Here is a 21,798-nt window from a genome sequence, read left to right as displayed (position 1 = left end):
GCGGCGATTGTAATGATGATGATGGTGATGATGACAGTTATAACTGTTACTACAAAAATAACGCCAATGATTATAACAATGAGATGATTCTGATTATTGTAACGACTACAATAATTATAAACATAATGATACTAATGATTTTATACACAAAACAATGACAGAATAATACAAATTGTTAATTTTGAATGGTAAACAGGTAAAATTAAACATATAAAATGACCAATGAAGTCGGAGGATTCATTTCAACATACGAAACATTGCAAAAAGCATTTTAAGACAATTTACAAAAGGAATTAATACTGGAATATTTGGGAGATATTCAAGAAACCGATAAAAGACACTGAAATGAAAACACACAAAATTTGAGCAAAATACTGCATTGCAAACTATAATAACACAAATATAACCAGCACAAATAACCTGTAGACTGTAAACATGCAATAGCATTTATTAGCGTTACATAATTCCAATGATTAAATTGATTGACAAATTGGACCCAATCATCTACCAATTGGATTTGAATCGCTGGGTGATGTCGGCAATCGGGCTCTCATATCGATTAAAGGATAGAGAAATTAGGTCAGGTTTAAGCCCTAGTCACACTCACGAAACCGACCCCAAACCGACCCATGGTATGCCATTGGTAATAACGTAATAGATTTGATCGGTGGTCTGGAGTCGGATTCGCTGGTGTGACGGGAATGGGACTTTATATTCCTTGCTACGAGAGGGGAACAGGAAGGGGGCAAATTGAGGGGTATTAAAGACACATCCGAGGGATTACTTGGTAGGTCCCACCAATTGATCGGGACTTCCTATCTCATTGGAGCATTATTCATAATCTTGATGAGGGAGGAGGAGGGGGGGGGGGGGCTAGTCTCCTGGGCAAACCCTTCACTCGAAATAGGGGTCTGAATGTGCAGCCTACTCATGCCTTGTGTAGTGAAGGCTCTCTCGCTCAGTATTGGAACAGCAAGTTTTGTATGTGCTAGTCTTTGCGTGGAGGCACACTTGTTGATTAAAGTTCCAATGAGGGTCTGTGCCTGCAGACTGGGGGGGGGGCGCCCCACTTGCAGAATTCCATTGGTCAATTAGGCCTCTAGCACCAAAGAGTGTTTATACAAAGGCATCTTCGATCATTGTCCTACATTCTAATTCTTTTACTACTTGGTAAATCTATTTAATAAATTCAAATTTGTACTTATTAAATTCCACAAAAAACAATACGAAATAATACTTTTTTTACCCAAAGCGTCTGATTTAGAATCCTGAAAATATGCATCATTCCAGGGCATTTTTACCCTTTTTTGTGCGTCAAACATTTTTTATTGTTCTTTGTTCCTACTAAGTATTCTTATCTTCAAATGTAACTCTGCTTTTCTTGCCAATGAATACACAGTTTTCGTGAGGAAAAATAAAACAAACAGAAAAACAAATAAATATGTAATTGTTAACATTAATACCTTCTGTTCGATTTTTTTTATACGTAAGACTATACATTGAAATTGCTTACCAGTAAATTGGGGGCGATATAATCACCCACATGGTCAATTTTGACTTGTTGTTCTTTTCAATCGCACTTTTGTAAATAATACTTCCATATACTTTTATGATTAACTTTTTTTCAAGCTCTTCCTAACAATGCTAAAACATGCCGAGAAAATATAAGGTTTTTGTTTGCGTTTTGATTTCAAAAAAAATAACCAGGTGAACAGTCCTAATCGTCATTTGAACGACAAAAAATCTGTCTAAACTGTTATATAGGGAATTAAATAGGGGCGGAGTCGGCACTGTCTTCAAGACAGCGTGATGACCTAAAAGGGACGTCATTTATTCTCAATCGAATTACAGGCGAGGCGACATAATCTCGATCTTTTGATTTTCTTAATTTCTTGTATTCATTATTGCTATGCTTTCACTATTTGAAAAGTCAAGGGGGAGTCGGCCCCTGCACCGTGCCCAATACAATCTTGGCCTTTAGAGGCGTAAATTATTTTAGTTTATAAAAGATCACGATATTTTTGGTGACTAGGACTCGATTAAATTTTATATTCTCGGTTTGTTTTAACATTACAAAACCAAACTAAACATATTAATTAAGTTTAACTAAGAAAATATATTTATCCAGTGGTGTAATTAGCCCCCACCCCCCCCCCCAAAAAGGAGATTAGGCATTTCCATAAAGTCGTGAGCGAGTAAAATTTTCGCCCCTTTTAAATGAAAATGTGATATATTTTGATATTCAGAAATAGTTTCTTATAAATGTCTTATTTTACCCTTTCCTTTCATTTTCTTTCCTTTCCTTTTCTGTCTTGGTCGTTGAAGTTTCATGGGTCTAGTGCCCCTAAGCCCCCATTATACATTAGCGTCTGTTTCTATTTTTGCCTGGGGGATAAACTTAGCAGAAATCTTTATGAACAAGACCAATGACGCAACGAATGTCATTTCTTACGCGCACACGTACGTAACCTGCCCAGAAAAAAATACAAATATCACATAAGTCACGACCTGCTGTCATATATAATGGCTTTTAATCCACAAACTTTCATATTGGCAAATTAAACACATTTACCATCCCGATAATAAAGTGAAACTGACAGTGATTATTTCCACAGGGATTGCTTATGTGCGCAACATTTCGATTCCCCAATGCGCATGTACGTATTAAATGTCACAACGATTTACTGCAATATAGTGTATGATGACGTAATCGCCTCCTCATTATCGTTAAGATAGCATCCATTTTCATATTTTTTTCATTAACTTTTCCCAAGAGGATTTACTTACGTAAGTTCTTAATTCAAAGGCTGATATAGCAGGAACGAAAGTCTTCAAAAATGTTTATTTTCGTATGACGAAAAGCAATTAGTAATAGACGAATCAAAGTGTTGTAAATATTTATTTATTTATTTTGGAGGGGGGGGGGTTGTATGTAAAATCGATTCTATTGAAAATCAAATTATTTCGTCTTCCGATAAATTTTGATTAATACATGAAAATGATGGGAAAACAGGGCTATATTTTAAACATGAATCTGAAAAGGTGCACATTCAATTTTGTAAATATATTCTTGGGGTAAACCGCAAATGCAGTAATTTAGCAGCGACAGCTGAAATCGGTAGATATCCAAAAGTCATCCAAATTGCAATAAATATACTTAAATATTGGATTCGAATACGTAATATGGACGAAGATAGTTTGGTTTACAAAGCTTTTGTAGAAAATGTAAGTCTATTGAATAACGGAAACAATTGCTGGCTTAAGACAATTCAGGATATTTTTAACATATTAGATATTTGTCGGAAAAATGACACCCCCATACTCGATCCAGAAAATATACCAATTTCCCAAAAAGAATTCATTACAATATGCAAAACATCCTTGGAAAGGAGATTTGACGAACAGTTTAAATTGGATTTATTTAACGACAGGGACAGTAGGGAAGGAAATAAACTAAGAACTTTTAGGCAATTCAAACTCAATATAAGGCAAGAAAATTATTTATGTTCAATACACAATGTCAATTTGAGAAAAAATATAACCAAGCTCCGACTGAGCGCTCATAATCTACCAATAGAAACAGGGAGGTACAAAAGACCGGAGAAGATACCATCTAACCTGAGATTTTGTGAGGATTGTAATTTGAATTTGGTGGGGGATGAGTTTCACATTATAATGAAATGTAACAAATATAATGATTTGCGCAAAGATTTTTTTGAAAAGATAAGTACCCTTAATATTAGGTTTTCTGAAATGGAGTGCCAGGAAAAATTTATTTACATCATGGAATTGGAAACTGATGCATTGATTGAATTATTTTGTTCTTTTGTCCAAAACATAATTAATATTGGGGGGGAATTCTGAGTACTAAAAATATCAACAGGCAAACACTTTGAAGTAATACACTCGCAATATTCTTACACAATTAGTTTACATGTGATGCCATTCTTCTCACTCTTCCTCTCTATTTTCGAACTTCTTTCCTCTCCCATTTTCCTTTTGTTTTCCTTGTCCTCTCTTGGACATCAGCTTTTTTTTTTTTACTCATTGTTAAAATGAGTACCCGAATAATGCCTATGTTTATAGTGTCTATTTTTATATATAAGTTGCTTTGTTATGTTTTGTTTTGATTTTATTTTTGTTTTGTTTGACAAAAATACTATTTTGTTTTTGTTTATCTGCATATATTTTCTTGTTTTGAACAAAATGTTGGCAATTGCCGATGACGTTCTGTAATAAATTCAATTCAATTCAATTCATGAAATTAAAGAAAAGGAGAGCCTACCAAGGCTAAAATTTCTGAGGCTAATTAGAGTTTGAAACAACGCAGTGTTCTGACCGATCAAAAACGTTAGCGAGTGTACTGAAATGGGGGGGGGGGGTCGATATCTAGATAGGCTGGGGGCTCCCGCTGAGGCAGAGGAGGCTCCGACACTGGCAAGCAAAACTAAATTTGTACCCCTTCTTTTGCTTTCAAAGGCTGATTTTCCAAACTTTACTTCCACCTCCCCAAGATGTGCACCCCCATACCACTTTAGTTGCACCCCCCAAGATGTGCACCCCCATACCACTTTAGTTCCACCCCCCAAGATGTGCACCCCCATATCACTTTAGTTCCACCCCCAAGATGTGCACCCCCATATCACTTTAGTTCCACCCCCAAGATGTGCACCCCCATATCACTTTAGTTCCACCTCCCCAAGATGTGCACCCCCATATCACTTTAGTTCCACCTCCCCAAGATGTGCACCCCCATATCACTTTAGTTCCACCTCCCCAAGATGTGCACCCCCATATCACTTTAGTTCCACCCCCCAAGATGTGCACCCCCATACCACTTTAGTTCCACCCCCCCCAAGATGTGCACCCCCATACCACTTTAGTTCCACCCCCCGAGATGTGCACCCCCATACCACTTTAGTTCCACCCCCCAAGATGTGCACCCCCATATCACTTTAGTTCCACCCCCCAAGATGTGCACCCCCATATCACTTTAGTTCCACCCCCCAAGATGTGCACCCCCATATCACTTTAGTTCCACCCCCCAAGATGTGCACCCCCATATCACTTTAGTTCCACCCCCCAAGATGTGCACCCCCATACCACTTTAGTTCCACCCCCCCAAGATGTGCACCCCCATATCACTTTAGTTCCACCTCCCCAAGATGTGCACCCCCATATCACTTTAGTTCCACCTCCCCAAGATGTGCACCCCCATATCACTTTAGTTCCACCTCCCCAAGATGTGCACCCCCATACCACTTTAGTTCCACCCCCCCCCAAGATGTGCACCCCCATACCACTTTAGTTCCACCCCCCCAAGATGTGCACCCCCATACCTCTTTAGTTCCACATCCCCATGTGATCAAACCAGCCTTTATACGCCCTTGATAGGCTATGCATTCCGTCACGCAAAACAGTGAAAAAATAGGCTGCAACGGAAGGCTGTCTGTGAAATTTATTGCGTTGCGAAACACAATGTTAGAGATGGAAAGAAATGAAATGAAATATGATTACCTAAACAAATCCATAATCTTTGAAGAAAAAAAAATAAATTATTTTTTCTTATTATCATTTGTTTTGCTTTTATTTATTTATTTTATTCTATTTTTTATTTTTATTTTTATTCTTATTTATTTATTCATTTTATTTATTTATTTATTTTCTATTTTTATTTTTATTTATTTATTTATTATTATTTTTTTTTTTTTTGGGGGGGGTTCCAGCTCGTACCTCAAGACCAGTCTGGTTATCGAAAAAAGTACACCTCGAGGCCGAGGGATCCTTTTGAGGGCATTGTTATGAAAGACAGCCTTAAACTTTTGTTAACATTTCCCTTGAAACAGGACACCAGAGCATTGACTTCCGGGTCACGTCTCACCAATTAACTTAGCAAAACATTTGTCTTCCAGTCTCTACCGCCGTTTCGCTGACTCTGCCTTCAGCTCTGCATATCCCTCAACAGACAGCCGATCGACCCTAACCGCAATGCTCACGGGGAACAGCGAACCCATGTTGCCAAATGACAGATTGGATTAGGGATCCGACGTCAGAAAATGATTCCATAGTCCCAAACCCAGACACATTACTTTGGTTATTATCGAGGGGTCTTATACGTAACATGGGAAGACTGCCTTGAGCATGATGGCTTTCGATTTGGTTTGTCTGTAGTCTGTTTTGTTTACATAGATAGAACTTATAATAATAATAATAATAATAACAATAATGATAATAGCTGGATTTATAAAGCGCCTTTTGCCTGAGGATACAAAGCGCTGCTATTATTACCCCGGCTTTACCTCGAGCTACCATCACCGGCGCTCAGTTCCTTTCAAGGGTATCAATTCACCTCACCTGGGTTGAGTGCAGCACAGTGTGGATAAATTTCTTGCTGAAGGAAAACACGCCATGGCTAGGATTCGAACCCACGACCCTCTGTTTGAAAGGTGAGAGTCAGAACCACAAGACCACGACGCGCCCACAAGAACCATTATGACGTACTAAATGGAGGAGGGGGTGGGGGGGGGGCCTTGTGGACCACGCCGTAAGTTCCACCATCGGAAAAATGAGGGAGAGAAAAAAGAAGAGAATGAACAATAGTGAAATACGATAATTTTTCTAAACATATGATAGATATTAAGAGGGTCAAAATGTGTGCTCGTTCGCTTCGTTCGCGACTTTTTCTTCTATCTTTAAAGAAATGTAGCTCCATGCACCTTGTTGGGCCACCTCAGTTTTTGACTCGTTTTGACAATTTATAGAACCATTGGAATGGGGGAAATCAGTGGTGCTGCATATGAATCTTTGCAATATTGTTTTAAATATCGATTGTTCAATCATTGACAGCCTTGGAAAAAATAAAGTTTAATTTGAATAACATTGAATTTATTCATTTTTTTAAGAGGTGCTCCTAAACAGTAAGGTAGTTTACTATTTTGGACGGAACATTGCAAAGGAACCTCTCTCTGCACACAATGATGGAAATTTACATGTTTTTTTACACGCTTTCTAAAAAAAAGGGGAGTCAGTGGCTAAAGCCACTTTAGCCATTTTGGTAGACTATTCAAATAAAAAAGAATATGCACCTAAAAGCCTCCCTCCTTCTCCAGAAACAGTATCTAAAGCTCAAAACTACCCCAGAAAAATGTTGATTTGAATAAACAGAGAAAAATCGAACTAGCATAACGCAAAAAATTCATCAAAATCGGATGTAAAATAAGAAAGTAACGACAATTTAAAGTTTAACTTATTTTTCACAAAACAGTTATATGCACAACTCGGTGACAAGCAAAATGAGAGTCGATGCCACTCACTCACTGTTTCTTCTGTTTTTCACTGTTTGCATTATTTCAATTTTTACAGATTTGACAATAAGGAGCAACTTGACTGTACCATAAAGTGTTAAAACAATAGTAACACTACATGTTCAGGGATGAATAAAACTTTGTTTCACAGGACAACGGGGAAAAAATTGAATATTTCATATTTTATATAATAAAATACAAAAGAAATAGTGAGTGTCATCAGTCCCCTCATTTGCAGACCGACCAGGATGTGCACATAACTGTTTTTGTGATATTAAACGAAACTTGAAAATGTCATAACTTATTTTATATTCGATTTTGATGAAATTTTCAGATTTGTGCTTGTTGGTTTTTTCTCCTTTTATATTAAAATCAAGTTTTTGTTGGGGTGGACTTGTCCTTTAAAAGGGTGATATTCCCATCTAGTCCCATCTCTGTCACCTCTACTATTTTACATGTCTTATGCATACCTCTTGGTATATCGAGATGAACTTTAGCTACAAATATAAGTCCTCTTTGTTGAACGAGATCAACAAATGCTAAAGAAATGATGAATAAGCGTTATTTCGATTTTCATTGGTCATTATAAAGTCTGGCGTGTGGAAGTTCCTTGATCCGGGAAATATTCACTCTCGAGTACCCTCCCTCCTCCGCTGGTTCAATACGACATTTGCTCCGGCGACAATTGCTCTGATGGAAAGTCTGCACGTTAAGCCAAACATAAATCTAACCTGAGACCGGAGAAACAATGTCGCAGGAGCAATTGTCGTGTCAACCTCCCACCCCCTTCCCTGTTACCCCTCCCTCGCCCCACTATGTGCTAATAATCATCTCTTTAGCATCGACTTGTATTCCTGCCCTCACTCATGAGGTTAATCACTGTACTCCTGGATTAACTAAATTGCCCATGACGAGGCACAATAACCTTCATGTTATTCCCGGTGTTAATCCAACTTAATCAGTGAATTGGCCCCGAGTGCCTCCCATAAGCTGTGTTCATACGAGGTAGATTTTTTTTTTCAATTTTCAATTCAATTCTTTATTCCATTTCCATTCAAAACATAATACAAAGTAATGTAAAGTAATACAAATCAAATACAATTTACAGACGAGCATTCTTACTTCGTAAAAAAACAATATAATGTTGAGCATAAATGGAAATGAGGGGGCCACTATATAATGAATAATTTGCCATTTGGTCTATGACCACTGAGTCATTATTTTCATTCACTCATGTAAATATTCATTTTCTGCGATTTCACAAATTTCATCATTTTTAAACACACAAAATAACATAAAATTCGTACAAATGAATTTGCATAAAGATTATCGATATAATTTATACGAGTTATGTTTATAAAAGAAGGTGCAAGTCTCTCAAACAAAAATTTGTGGCGGGATGCTTTCCTTTTGCTCTTGTCCCATATGGTCTAATCCTATACCGTCTACGTATAACTAGTTCAAACAAGGTAGATTGGTAATTTGCCACTAGGACTAGGTCTACTACCACTTCGTCTACTAATTGCTATCACCTCACATGGTCTGATCCCAGTTCGTCTCCAATCAGTTTGAATATGAACCATTTTCCATTTCCAGTTAGGCTACACCCATTTCGTCTAATATTCATTTGACAAAGTGAAAAATAGTCAAAAGGCTAAGTGGAGATTAGACTAAATGACAAATTTGTTAGATCAAGTGATGGTTAGACAAAATGATAATCAAATCAAATTGAAAGTTGTTTATGTAGGTTTAGCCATGATTGTATTTGGCGATCTAAACAATCAGACCATGTGCTAGTAGACTAGTATAATAGGTGGATGTAATCATATAAACCTATCACAACGAGGGGCCGTTGCTAAAAGAGCTCTGTGTAAAATGTAACTTACAAAAAATCAAACTCAAGTACAATGTTTGCTTCTCATTGGTTGACGCTCGATTCGAGTTTGATTGCAGCTTGCTGAAACAGGGACCAATCAGTGTACCTACCGGGGGGGGGGGGTGGCAGAGGGGGCGAGACTGCTCCCTCTGACGAGTCAGAACCCATGCAAGGGGGGTATCCCTGCCCCACCCCTCCCCTTGACGAGTCACAACTGATCCCTGACGAGCCAAAAGTGGCCCTTCTTTTGTACTTGAAGACTTTTTTTTGCTTGTCATTGTTTTTTTCTGGGGCGAAACGTCCTTTTTTATGCGGTTGAAGACCCTTTTTTTGGTCACATTTTTTTCTGTTACGAAATCCTTTATTTGTGGTTGGAGACCTTTTTTTTTTGCTTTTCAACTTTTTGGGCGGACGAATTTTCCCCACCCCACCCCTTTGGAAATCCTAGGTACGCCACTGCAGGGACCTGATTCGGTGACATCAAGAAACACGTAGGTTCCTCGATCCATATTTCGATAACTCCTTCCTGAGGAATGTGCATTTATGCATCGTTAAAACTTCATACGAAATACTTTCATGGATCGGAGCCAAAGAGTGACTCATATCAACAAAATACTACTAAAGATTGAAGTCGTGATGATTTTTTGTAGGAGACAACTTCCTGTTTGCATCACCCCCCCCCATCATGATCATCTCCCTGTCTTTTATTGCACAGGTTGTCTCATATCTGCTTCTGTTTATAGTAACTCACATAGGAACTCGGCAATACAGCACTTTGCTGGAATATAACCAATAACCAAAATAACCTAGGAAACATTTTACGTCTAGTTTAATCAGTCATAGTGGCTGACCTTTAATACAGACGACAGATATTACTCTCGAGCTTTTTTTATCAAAGTGGAGACAATGGCAGAGTGGGGATTCGAACTCACAACCTTACGATCATGTGTCTAATGCTCCACTGGACCACACGACCCGCTATCATTGTAGACAGGTCGATGTAGCGGAATGGTTAAAATTGTTTTCTTGAATGAATACAGGGCTACCTCTTTGATAATCAACACAGAGTAAATTGACTTGGTATCCATAGAAGCTCCCTCCCTGCATAGATTTTAAAATGATACCCGCCCCTTTTCGTCAAAATGTTCGAGGAGACAGTCTAGGCATGCGCACAATGACCACCAAACTTTCGGGCAATCGCGTGCGGCGCAAGCGGGCAGACAATGGAACAACGTACTTCAGAAACAGGTACATTAACTTCCTGTATTAGTGGATTGGGAACGAGTATTCTTTTTCAGAGACAAAAACAGTCTTGCCAATGTGACAGTCTCCATGTGACCATAGACGCCAGTGTTTGTTTTATGAGATTAAACCAAAGCAAATGTGACTCTTACTTTCTTGTGATAAGTTCACAATTCGCTGTTTAACACCAGTACGACAGTCTCTGTCTGTAATAGGTTTGAGACACGAGTCTATACACCAGGCCAACGAAAAGGAATGAAATTAATAACGTGAGTATGACTTTGTTGCGTGTGTCAAGTTCGGGGGCTGCTGTAACGACTTTATTGAACCAACACAGATCATTACGGGTGGGAACTGTACAATTTCCTGCGTTGACAAGGTAGGCGGAGTATTGGTGACAGAGACGATCGCCTTTCTGTTTTGAGTGCTAATTTTCCGACTTCACACTTCTTGTCATTCTCCACAGTCTCCAGTTGGTAGTCTCACTGCCGCTTGTTTAGACTCCAAGGGGGCAGCTAAACAATGTCAACCCGGGAATTAGTGACAAGGGAACTTTTGCTACGTGAGATCGTTATTCAAGGAGGAGCTTCGCGCGGATTGATGACTCCACCGCGGTTGGCGGATGGATGAAAAGCGCGCGAAAAGAAGGGACCAAAAATTATTTAGTCATCGCGATTACTCGATGAATGTGATCTTTAGTTCGTCTGCTCAGCCGATCGCGTCTTAGCTTGTGCCTTATTCCCTCCCAAGACTCGGAGTGCTTCGCACTATGACTTCATAACTGTGATATTTTCAGAAAAGTGACAAATAAACAATCACTGACTATTGTTTTTCAGCGAGATTATGACGAATGACTTGTTAACTGCCAATCATTTTTTTTTTCAAAGGCATGATTGGAATGCGACAGCTTTTTGACAGTTAACTTTACTTTACTGATATCTTCAGCATCTTGGAACCCTACAGCTCTCTTGCCGGTCCCCACTGTTCCTGAAAATTGCACATCACTCTTGGATTATAACGAGAAGAAGGACGTCTTTTTAAGGACCTAGGTAGCTCTATGTTGTCAGTTATGTGTCAAATTACCTTTGGAGGGAAATGGACTTAACATTCATCGGGTCATCATGAGCTGATGTAAGCGGAGTAATTGTGTTTTGGCTTGTCCGATATTTGCCTGGCGCTTCATCGAATTTCCTGTCTTCACATTAACCCCTGTGGACCTGCCTATTTCCAATTTAAGACATCGGAAGTTTCTTTTCGTTCTTATTATGTAAGATGATTTAGCAGCTAACGAATGTAAATGCGGCATTGTGTCTTTGAATCCTATGCATTGATTGTGTATACAAATATCAAGGACTGATGTAGTATTTTTCAGTGACGGATGCTATTATTTAAATGAGTATATAAAAAAAATCAGTAGTGTCTTGTAAAAACATATCTTAAAAAATGGAGAACAATAGTCGAAGTGTCGACGGTGATTTGGATAGCCTCGTCATCAAAATGGACGACGAATGCGAGTTCAATGGAGATCGCGACGTTGAAAAGGATGGCTACGGCGACCTCGACAACGATGGCGTCGTCGATGACGCCGACGAGACAGGGCCTGGACCAACTCCGATCAGTACTATTAGCACAAGACGGGAGATAAACCAACACGACCACGACTGCATACCGGTGGAGAAAATTGAAAATTACACGGACATGGTCTTCGCGCTTTGTTTGACAGCTTTGGTAAGTAAAAAAAATCACTTTATGGTAGTCATCGAAATCGTTTTATGTAATTATATAAATAGGACTTGGTGGAAAATTCCCGTAATGCTCCCCTTATTGGCGTTCAGGTGACCAAATTTTTTTACTGCATGTGTGTTAGAATGGGCGGCGATCGCTGGGGAGCGGGTGGGGATGTATCTCCTCGAGTTTCAAATTTTGTACAGCAGCCTACCAGGGGTTGTCTCTTTACCCCAGCCATGGCGTAATTTCCTTCAGCAAGAAATGTATCCACATTGTGCTGCACTCGACCCAGGTGAGGTAAATGGGTACCCGGCAGGATTAATTCCTTGAATGCATGAGCGCTGAGAGGCAGCTCGAGCTAAAGCCGGGGTAATAATAATAACAACGCGCCTCGGAATAGAATATTTCTAGATAGATGGCGCTATATAAATGCCTATTATTATTATTATTATTATTATTACCCCTAAGAAGACCTGTCAAATATATCCCACCCCCTATCTGTATAGCGACTAAGGAGATTAGGTGGTGAACATAACATCTCGGGATAATTGTAACGAATTAATTATTTTTATTTACTTCCTAGCATATATTCCTGCTAACCTAGAATCGTCATTTGAAATGAAGTCTTTAATTATTGCATGCAATTAAGTGTGGATGTGGAGGGGGGGGGGTGAAAAGGGGAAGGGTGGGGCGGAAGAAGTCAACCGGTTGCAGTCGCAATTAATTAGCATTGTGCATCTCCCTCTTTAAATGATAATTTATCATAGGGAGGCCTGTTTTACACTCTAAAACAAATCAGTAAAAAATGACTAGTTTATAGGGTCAGCTGGGTGCAACTGTTATTCTAGTCATATTTGACTATATTCTAGTCGCATTTTACTAGAACGGTGCTATTTCTAACGAGAATATTATGTCATAACTGTGACTAGGATATCAGTTGCGCCCAGCTGACTACTTGTCTCGTCAATTTGACTGATTTGTTGGAAGAGTGTACTGTTTTCAGCAACTGCGTCTTTCGGAGTGAGATTTTGAACAATCACACCCCCACTCTCTTTGCGTCGTCCATGAAATCCTGGATCCACCCTTGTCCACATGCCTCTTCCTTTGACCCTGTCTTAAAGGAGTCCTAGATAACAATATTATCACTGTCTTCAGACGAAACAAGTTAACCTTAGCACAGACAAGAGGACAAAGTGAAAGTTTGAGTCACATCCGAAAAAAGCCCCACTTTGAGGATAGGATGGATTTTCATTTCCTCGATATCATGCAACTGGTTCTTATTAATTTCCTGGCAGTCCGCTGAATTACCGCAGTCCTTACTAAACTATGGGCCTATATATCCTCAAATTCTATATGGTAATTGACCACAGTTGTTAGGGATCAACCGAGACTTGATTAATTACTGATAAGAAAAACAATCAAATCAGTGCTTCGTTTGGCTAAGGGTGTCGAAAATGAAATTACATTTTTTTTGTTAGGGATCAACCGAGGATTGATTAATTACTGATAAGAAAAACAATAAATCCTTGTTTCATTTGGCACAGGGTGTCGAAAATGAAATTACATATTTTTTTGAAGCCCCAATTTTTGGGGCCCCTTCTTAGCTTTAATCCCAATCTCCTCCCCTTTATCCCCCTCCCCCATGGGGCCCATCATTCGATAATCGATGACACGTTTTTAAGATTTTTCTATTATAGTTTGGTTAACCTACATAATCTCCTTCCTTCCTCCTTCATTTCTTCAACCATACACATCCTTATTTCAAACCTTATCATCTCCCCCTCTCTCTCTCATCTTTATCCTCTAACTTAACTTATCATTGTGCCAGCTGTAACAACTTTAACATGTTTAAGTTGAAGTTTACACTCAGATGTTGTTTGAAGGTTTGCATGGTGGTATGTACAATTTCTGAAGTGGTTTACGGTACACCATGTGGAGTGTTATAGAAAACAGTGGATAGAAGAGGAGAAGAAAAGGAAAGGCGAGAAAGTGGAGATTTGAGAGTAGAGTATTCTTTCTTGAAAGTAGTCCTGAAAAGGACTGTAAACCAGAAGGAATTGATGAGTGAGAACAGCTTGAGAAGTAGAGCTGATGAGGAGATGCTGGCTTGAGTCGGCGAGTAGAAATGATGAGTAGTCAGTAGTAGAGAGACTCGACGTTTCGTACAGGTTGACTGTCCGTCTTCAGGAGTCAGAAGACGGACAGTCCTGAAGTCCTGAAGACGGACAGTAAACTTGTCCGAACTTGTCGTTTGTGTCGGTTTTTTAATTTTCTCAAAAGTAAGGGCAGGAAAGTTCGTATGGCCATGGTGACATCTGAGGTCTTTGTTGCGCCCTCGCCAACGCCCCTGGACCGCCAAAACTACGATCAAGGAGCTCCTTGCTACGATTTAACGGTTCGTTTTGCGACAGTAGTTGTTTAATTCAACATTTGAAAACCTGATCGTAAAGTCTCGCGCATGGAGGGGCGGTACCAGAGTATTTTCATGGGGGATGGGGCGGGCAAGGCGACCCCACATTGAATTACAGGAAAATAGAGTTACATAACCTCTACCTCTTATGTTCAGGCTTTTCTGTCCTCTTTCTCCCTTTTCCTTTTTTTTCTACTTCCCCGTTTTTGCTATTTAAAAAGTTATAGCCGATACGGGATCGGTCGCCTCCTGCCTATGTAGCGCCGCTCATGGCCGCATGATATCAAGATCCATTTCATTCGCACCTTCTTAAAGTCCAACTTGGAAATGAATATTAGCCTCGATACTACCAACAAGTATTTTCATTGCCAGGTTTATCATTTGCCCCCAATTTAAAATTAGATTGATACAATCGTACTTTGATTGAATGTAAGGAAATTTGGGCTAGCATCTTAGCAATATTGGCAGTTCTACTGTCGTAAGGTCATGGACACTTTCTACATGTAACTCTATCATGCATGCCAGCGACCTAATGAGCCCCAGTACTTGAAGGGGATGGTATTTCGTATTGGGCAAATTATTTGTGCAAACGTCTAAGTTTTGTGATAGATTCAGAAGATGATACTTTGTTTTTTTTCACCAATTCCTGGTCAGGATTTTGGGGAGGTCCATGGCCTCGTCAAGCCCCATCGGTATACCAGTGACACATGCTATCAAAATCTAACGGGTCCTCTTCGTAATCAGAATAATATTGATGAAAAAACTATGCCAATAACGAATCTTATAAAAAATAAAATCAAAATGTTATTTTAAATTCGAAGTTTATTACTGACATCCAACCACAGCCGGTAGCATAATTCCTGATTATATCTTGTATTAACAAAACTTGGCAAACTCCTACTCTATACGTGCGGAGAGTTCGCCAGGCATTTGCTTAATACATCTTGGCAGAGTTCCTGATCAAAAAGTCTGCAGAATCTGATGAAGATGATGCATTTATCATGTATCATTTGTTTTATTTATCGATGATCTGATAACAGGTTTGTCTATTTTTACCGATCTGTTCTTGTATTAATGTTTGTTCTTATTATGTATTTCCTATTCTACAAAACTTGGAGAACTACCAATCGTAAAGATGTATAGTTGGAGGCTTCTTTATGAGTTAAATGTATCAGTCGTATAGAAGTGTGCACGATGTGCGTTGTCTCTTTATGGACAAATGTAAATAAAGACAATATTATGTAAATTTCTTGTAATATTTGTGTTAGATTGTTGAAGATTGTACTATCATGCATCCTTGACAATTGGTGATACTCAGTGCATTTGTATTATGAAATATACTTTCATTAGAAGACCTCATTACCTGTCCAAGTAGACGTTAAGACGATATCTTGTGGTATTTTGTAGAGAAGGGCTTATCACTGGTGTAAAGGGGGGAGGGGGCTATGGTTCCTCCGAAAGTTCCACTACCTAGAAGAAGAAAACAAAAAGAAAGAAAAAAGGGGAAAAGAAAGAAAATGAAAGTAAAAACATTTCTGAATGTTATGTACAAATCTATTATTTCATTTGTTTTCCATCTTTTTGCTCGAACGCTTCGCTCGTTCGGGACTTGAGAAGGTTGGCTCCCATGTCATATTGTGCCCCCTCAAAATTTTTGGTTTAGTAGGCCACTGCACATAATGTTATATTTTTCAAAATAAAGAATGTAGCTGATTACTATTCAGTTACTAAAGATGATAATAATCACCAGACCTCTCTGACATTTTGATATGAAGATTGTTTGTTTGAGAAGAGTTTCCTCGTATTCTCAACAGGCCTCGCAAGTTGATGATGCCTTGTTTTCTTGAACAGACAAGAGGCCAGGGTACAAAGGGCAATGCCCCTTCACGCATTCTGTTAGAACTTCTTGCTTCCTTGCTTCTAAGAGAAGCAGGTATTTTACATTGTCAAAAAGTCTAGTTGAGATTGTTACAAGGGCCCCGCTTACAAAGAGTTACAAATGATCCGATCAACCTTAACTATATGGAAATCTATCAATGTCGTACTTTTTTCCACAGGAAATTTGCACATCGTCCTTTGTAAACAAAGAGAAGCACACTAAAATTTGAAGAAAACAATGGATTATGAATATAAATCATGTCTAGAAAATATTTTGAACAAACATGAATTTTTTAGGTGTTGATGTAGTTGGCATTCCATATAGTAATTGATTGGATCAATCGTAACTCTTAAGAGTCAGCTATGAAGTCTGCTTGTCTTGTTTGACGAATGTTTTCTATAAAGCGTTCAAGGAAATGTCAAAGAACATTGTCAAACCATCATTGAGTCTAGGTCCCGTCTTTTACAGATTTATGGTGGATCCGGCGATCAACCTCAAATATGGGAATCCATAAATGTCATATTTTTTCATACAGGAAATTGGCACAATGTCCCTCTGGAAATAAAAAGGAGCACCCTGGATTTTCAAGAATATGATCACGATGCACGCATAATTTTTTCACAGAAATATGCCTTTTTTATGTTGGGGCTGCTAACTTTCCATAGTTGTGGTTGATTGGGTCCTGGGGCCCCATCCTACAACGGGTTTCGATTGATCCGGTCAACCACAACTTTATGGAAATCCATAAATGTCATCTTTTTTTCTACAGGAAATTTTGCACAATGCCCAATTGGAAATAGGAGGAGCACTACGGATTGTCAAGAATCTGATCACGTATTAAGTTATTTCGAAAACTTTTTTTAACAGACCTATGCATTTAAGATGTTGGGGTCAGTTGCTGACTGTCCATAGTGGTTGTGCACGTTTCGATCAATCGCAACTCTTTTTTGAGATTTGTACAACATAAGCCGGTTTTTGCAATCGTGGCGGGACGGATTCTACACCATAGAAAATATATTGAAAATGCCTGTCAACCTCAGAGGTCTTCGTCGAAAATTTATGAACCTGGAACAGCAGACCGTTCGAAGATTCGGACAGAAAAAAAATAGAAGTCGTTTGTCAAGAGTCCAGGACTACACTGCATGCTGTTTTGATTCACCGATTTTCGACAAAGACTGTTTTGTCAATGAAGGGCTTTTTGACAATAGATTCTCTGCGTTATAAAAAGCGTCTGCGAAGTCATTGCTAAAATGCCCTATTACACTGTAAAAACTGTGGTGCTAAAACTGACACCAATTGGTGTTAATAGAGCTAGGACCACACCCTGAGGTGTTAAAATAACACACTAGAGATTGAACATAACACCAAAGAGTGTAAATGTAACAACCATAGGTGTTGTAATAATACCTATAGGTGTAAAACTAACACCACCAATTTAACACCGGTGTAAAATAACTGGTGTGATGGTCCTCCATGTACACCGGTTAACACCACAGTTTTTGCTGTGTACCAAACGGGTACGCAAACGCTCAAGCAAAGGGCAACACCCTGAAACACATTACCATCATGACCATGGGGGGGGGGCTCGAAACAGTATTGTGTGACATTTAGAAGAGAAGAGTCCAGGTATATTACGTTTTGTGAAAGACAAGAAGTCTGATTGATTGTTATCAGCTAGTGCTATCCAACAACAAGAACGGGAAGTATCATGGAGACTCTTGGGGCTGTTGCTCATAACCGAGATCTAGCGTGCATTCGCCCCCTTGAAGACGCCTGTCCCGTGTTGTACCCTGACGCTGATGGAACAGAACACATTGTTAAACGCTTCATCCAAAATTTGTCCAAGAGTTGAATGTTTTAATTGCGTCTATGGATGTGGTTGTACCGTGTTCTCATCATTGTCCCTTAAATATAGGTTTTGATAGTGTATACCCAAGGCTTGTGGCCCCCGGGGTTAGAGGGGGGGGGGGGGGTGTTATTAGGAGATGGACACCATGCATGCTCACGTGGACTTTCAAATGACCCTGAACAGGCATCATTCTTTGATCCCGGGGTATCCTAAACAAGTATCATAATGCAGCATTGATAATGTCTCAAAAATTGTACTTTCATGGTAGAATGAAATATAATATATCCCCTTGTTACGTATGTATCCTGGGATACAAAACGTACCTCCCTCCCTTAGGTTTTGGCAGTTTTGATACCCTGTAGAGCGCGTACATCGATCAACTGCCCATGATTTTAAAAACAAACCTTTAAATGCGTGCTTTTGTGTACGAGAATGGTGTCTACCTGATTTTTTTGAGGGCTTGTCCTCATATCATATCTGTATAAATTTCATTCGTGTATGAATCTTATAGTTTCAAGCTCTCGCCTCTTGGTTATATCCTATTGGTTTGCCTTTCAAGTCGGTCGGTATAACCCCATAAGGGTAGCGTGCCCTTTAAAGGTTGGAGTACGTCAGCACTTCGTACCAGGACAGTTATCATGTCAGGAAACTATAGTTAAGGGATCCGAGTTCATGTTGAGGGGTGAGAGGGTGTAAGAGGGGGTCGAGGAGGGGGGAAGTTGTGGAGTTAGGCCCTGTTAAGATTTTAACCAACCATATTTCTGGTCTGGTATCAACTTGCGGCAGACAGACGAGGAGATAAAGTGATGGAATACCTGAGATTTTTCTTGTGGCTTTTACATCGTCAAGGATTTGAATATTAGAAGTCCGATTAGAGCTTTAGACGAGAATATGAACATGATGAAGAAAGTTGCAAAGTATTGGGAAATCTTCGCAGTGCATGCTTTCCGCAACGCCTTATCCCATATAATTCCAGAGCCAGTAGATCCATGACAGTATTTATTTATTCTAACTGGTTTGATATTGCAATGTCATTGGAATTCGCCATTGAACCTCGCATAAGAGGTGGTATACGATTTCATTTTAATCATAGTTATTATCATTATGAAGATTAGCATAATTACCATCATATTTATGACATTTTGAATATAATTTTTATGACATTATTATTATTCAATGATGAGACGACAACTTCTGTTGCTAATTTTACTACTACTATTACTACTACTACTACTACTATTACTACTACTATCACTACTACTACTACTACTTCTACTACTACTACTACTACTACTACTACTACTACTACTACTACTACTACTACTACTACTACTTCTAGTGCTACTACTACTACTTCTAGTTCTAGTTCTATATACTTCTACAATACTACTACTACTACTTCTACTACTACTACTACTACTACTACTACTACTACTACTACTACTACTACTACTATACTAATACTAATACTACTGGCAAATGTGCTTCTGAATACACTTCTCACATGTATGAGGCTTAGATCACTGATAGGATTATTTGATAATTGTGTCATAGTTTTTACATCCCTGAGAACATAATTAAAATTCTATATCTTCATTTCTCTTTTTACAGATATTTCCATTAGCGACCTCAACGAACCATTATGAAGTAGCAGAGGTGAGTTGGCAAATATGATGGTTTGGTTACACTTCGTAATTCCGAAGGTTTGTAATTCCGAAACACGTAAATTGCCTAAACCTCGATGTTCGTTAATCCGAAAACGTAGGTTTCGTTAATCCGAACATTTATTTTGTGGCGTTATTCCGAAGGTTCGTTATTCTGAAGGTTCGATAATCCGAAAACCAAATAAGGTTCGATGTTCCGAAGTTTCCTTAATCCGAAAACGAAATAAGGCTCGTTGTTCCGAAGGTTCCTTAATCCGAAACCGAAATAAGGTTCGTTGTTCCGAAGGTTCGTTAGTCCGAAAACGAAATAAGGTTCGTTAATCATTACGTTTTCGGACTAACGAACCTTCGGAATTACGGACCTCATTTCGTTTTCGGATTAACGAACCTTCGGAATTACGAACCTCATTTTGTTTTCGGACTTACGAACCTTCGCAATTACGATTCTTCGGAATAACGAACCTTCGGAATATCCGAACCTTCGGAATAACGAAGCTTCGGAATTACGAATGTATGCGTGATTCTTGTTCCCATCTCGCACATATTCGAAAAAGTCGCATAAAAACTAATCCGTGGTACTAAAACAATGTTTGGGAATCTTATGTGGCATCGTATGAAGATGTTAAGTAACAGATGTTGTCAATCACACAGAGATTCGAACCCCGGACCTTGTGGTTCAAGGTCGGAGACTTATTCACTGAGCCACAACACCTCTATACAAGTTAAACGGTTGTAAGAAGTGATTGATTCTTATTTATCTATTCAGATTTTTCTTCAATAATTCATCAGATTCTTTCATTCATTCATTCATTCATTGGTATACGTAGTTCATGCATTTAAGTTAGTCATTCATCCATCATTTATCAAATCATTTATTCATTTGCCACTTCAATGATTGATTTATTCAAAAAAATAATCCCCTATTCACCCGTTCGTTTTTTCATCGATCCTTCCATTCTTTCATTCCTTTATTTTTCATTAATTCATGCTAACTTTATTAACTCATTCATCTATATCAATTCATTTGTTCATTTATTCTTTATATCAGCCAGTCAACTATTGTCATAATTTGCATTAACATCATCTCCATCATCATCATCATCATTATCATCATCACCACCATCACCAACACTCTCATTTTCCCCATCGTCCTTCTCCTCCTCCTTGTCCGCCTTATCCATGTCATCATCATCATCATCAAGCGGTCAATTTTGTCATCATACCATGACTGCGCAATAAAGTGCTGAATTCGGCACTTAGCTCACGATATGCCTTCATAATGCCGGTTTTCAACGCTTTGGTGTAATTAATAAAGGACAACATCTTTGGTGTTCAATATAGTGTATCACGTGTTTTTTTTTAGAACCTTAAGGATGTTAAGCGTTTACGATATAGTTTTTAACATTCTTAAATTAATTCATATAAGTCAGTATAATATCTCCTTAAAAGTACCAAATTCAGCACATTATTCTTTAAACTAAGTTTGTAAATGTTTCCCCCAAAGGATTTGAGAGACATCCTTGCCCAAGAGTTCGCCAACATCGTGGTTTACGCTGGATCGTACATCATGCTACTATCTGTATGGCAACAACATTGCTGGTAAGTATCACGTATTATAGTTACAATTTATAAGAAATTAAAATATATATTATCATCTGGGAATAAAATTAGATAATACCTGATTTATAGGCTATAGACATTTGCGTTCAGAGGGGGGGGGGGGGGTTAGCCCCCCCCAAAAAAAAAAATAGACTGCCAAGTAAAGAAAAGGAAAAGGGAGAAAAGAAGAATAAGAAAGGAAAAATATGATTTTTGTTTAATATTTTGTCAAAATATATTTAATAAA

The 21,798-nt window shown here is 38.7% G+C and overlaps 1 protein-coding gene across 1 annotated transcript in view; it reads left to right on the top strand.

The window, feature by feature from the left end:
* The first annotated feature begins 10,488 nt into the window (after window positions 1–10,488).
* Window positions 10,489–21,798, top strand: part of LOC121432131 (endosomal/lysosomal potassium channel TMEM175-like) — a 33,215-nt gene continuing 21,905 nt past the window's right edge. The window contains exons 1-3 of the mRNA XM_041629987.1: window positions 10,489–12,150; window positions 19,900–19,944; window positions 21,457–21,551. Coding sequence (XP_041485921.1) covers window positions 11,866–12,150; window positions 19,900–19,944; window positions 21,457–21,551 — 425 coding nt within the window. The 5' untranslated portion in view covers window positions 10,489–11,865. The remainder of the gene's footprint in view (window positions 12,151–19,899; window positions 19,945–21,456; window positions 21,552–21,798) is intronic.

Source organism: Lytechinus variegatus, chromosome 18 (genome assembly GCF_018143015.1).
Source record: "Lytechinus variegatus isolate NC3 chromosome 18, Lvar_3.0, whole genome shotgun sequence".
In the NCBI taxonomy this organism is placed as follows: domain Eukaryota; kingdom Metazoa; phylum Echinodermata; class Echinoidea; order Temnopleuroida; family Toxopneustidae; genus Lytechinus; species Lytechinus variegatus.
Note: the sequence above shows the minus strand (reverse complement) of the source record. Positions and strands in the feature narration are given on the sequence as shown.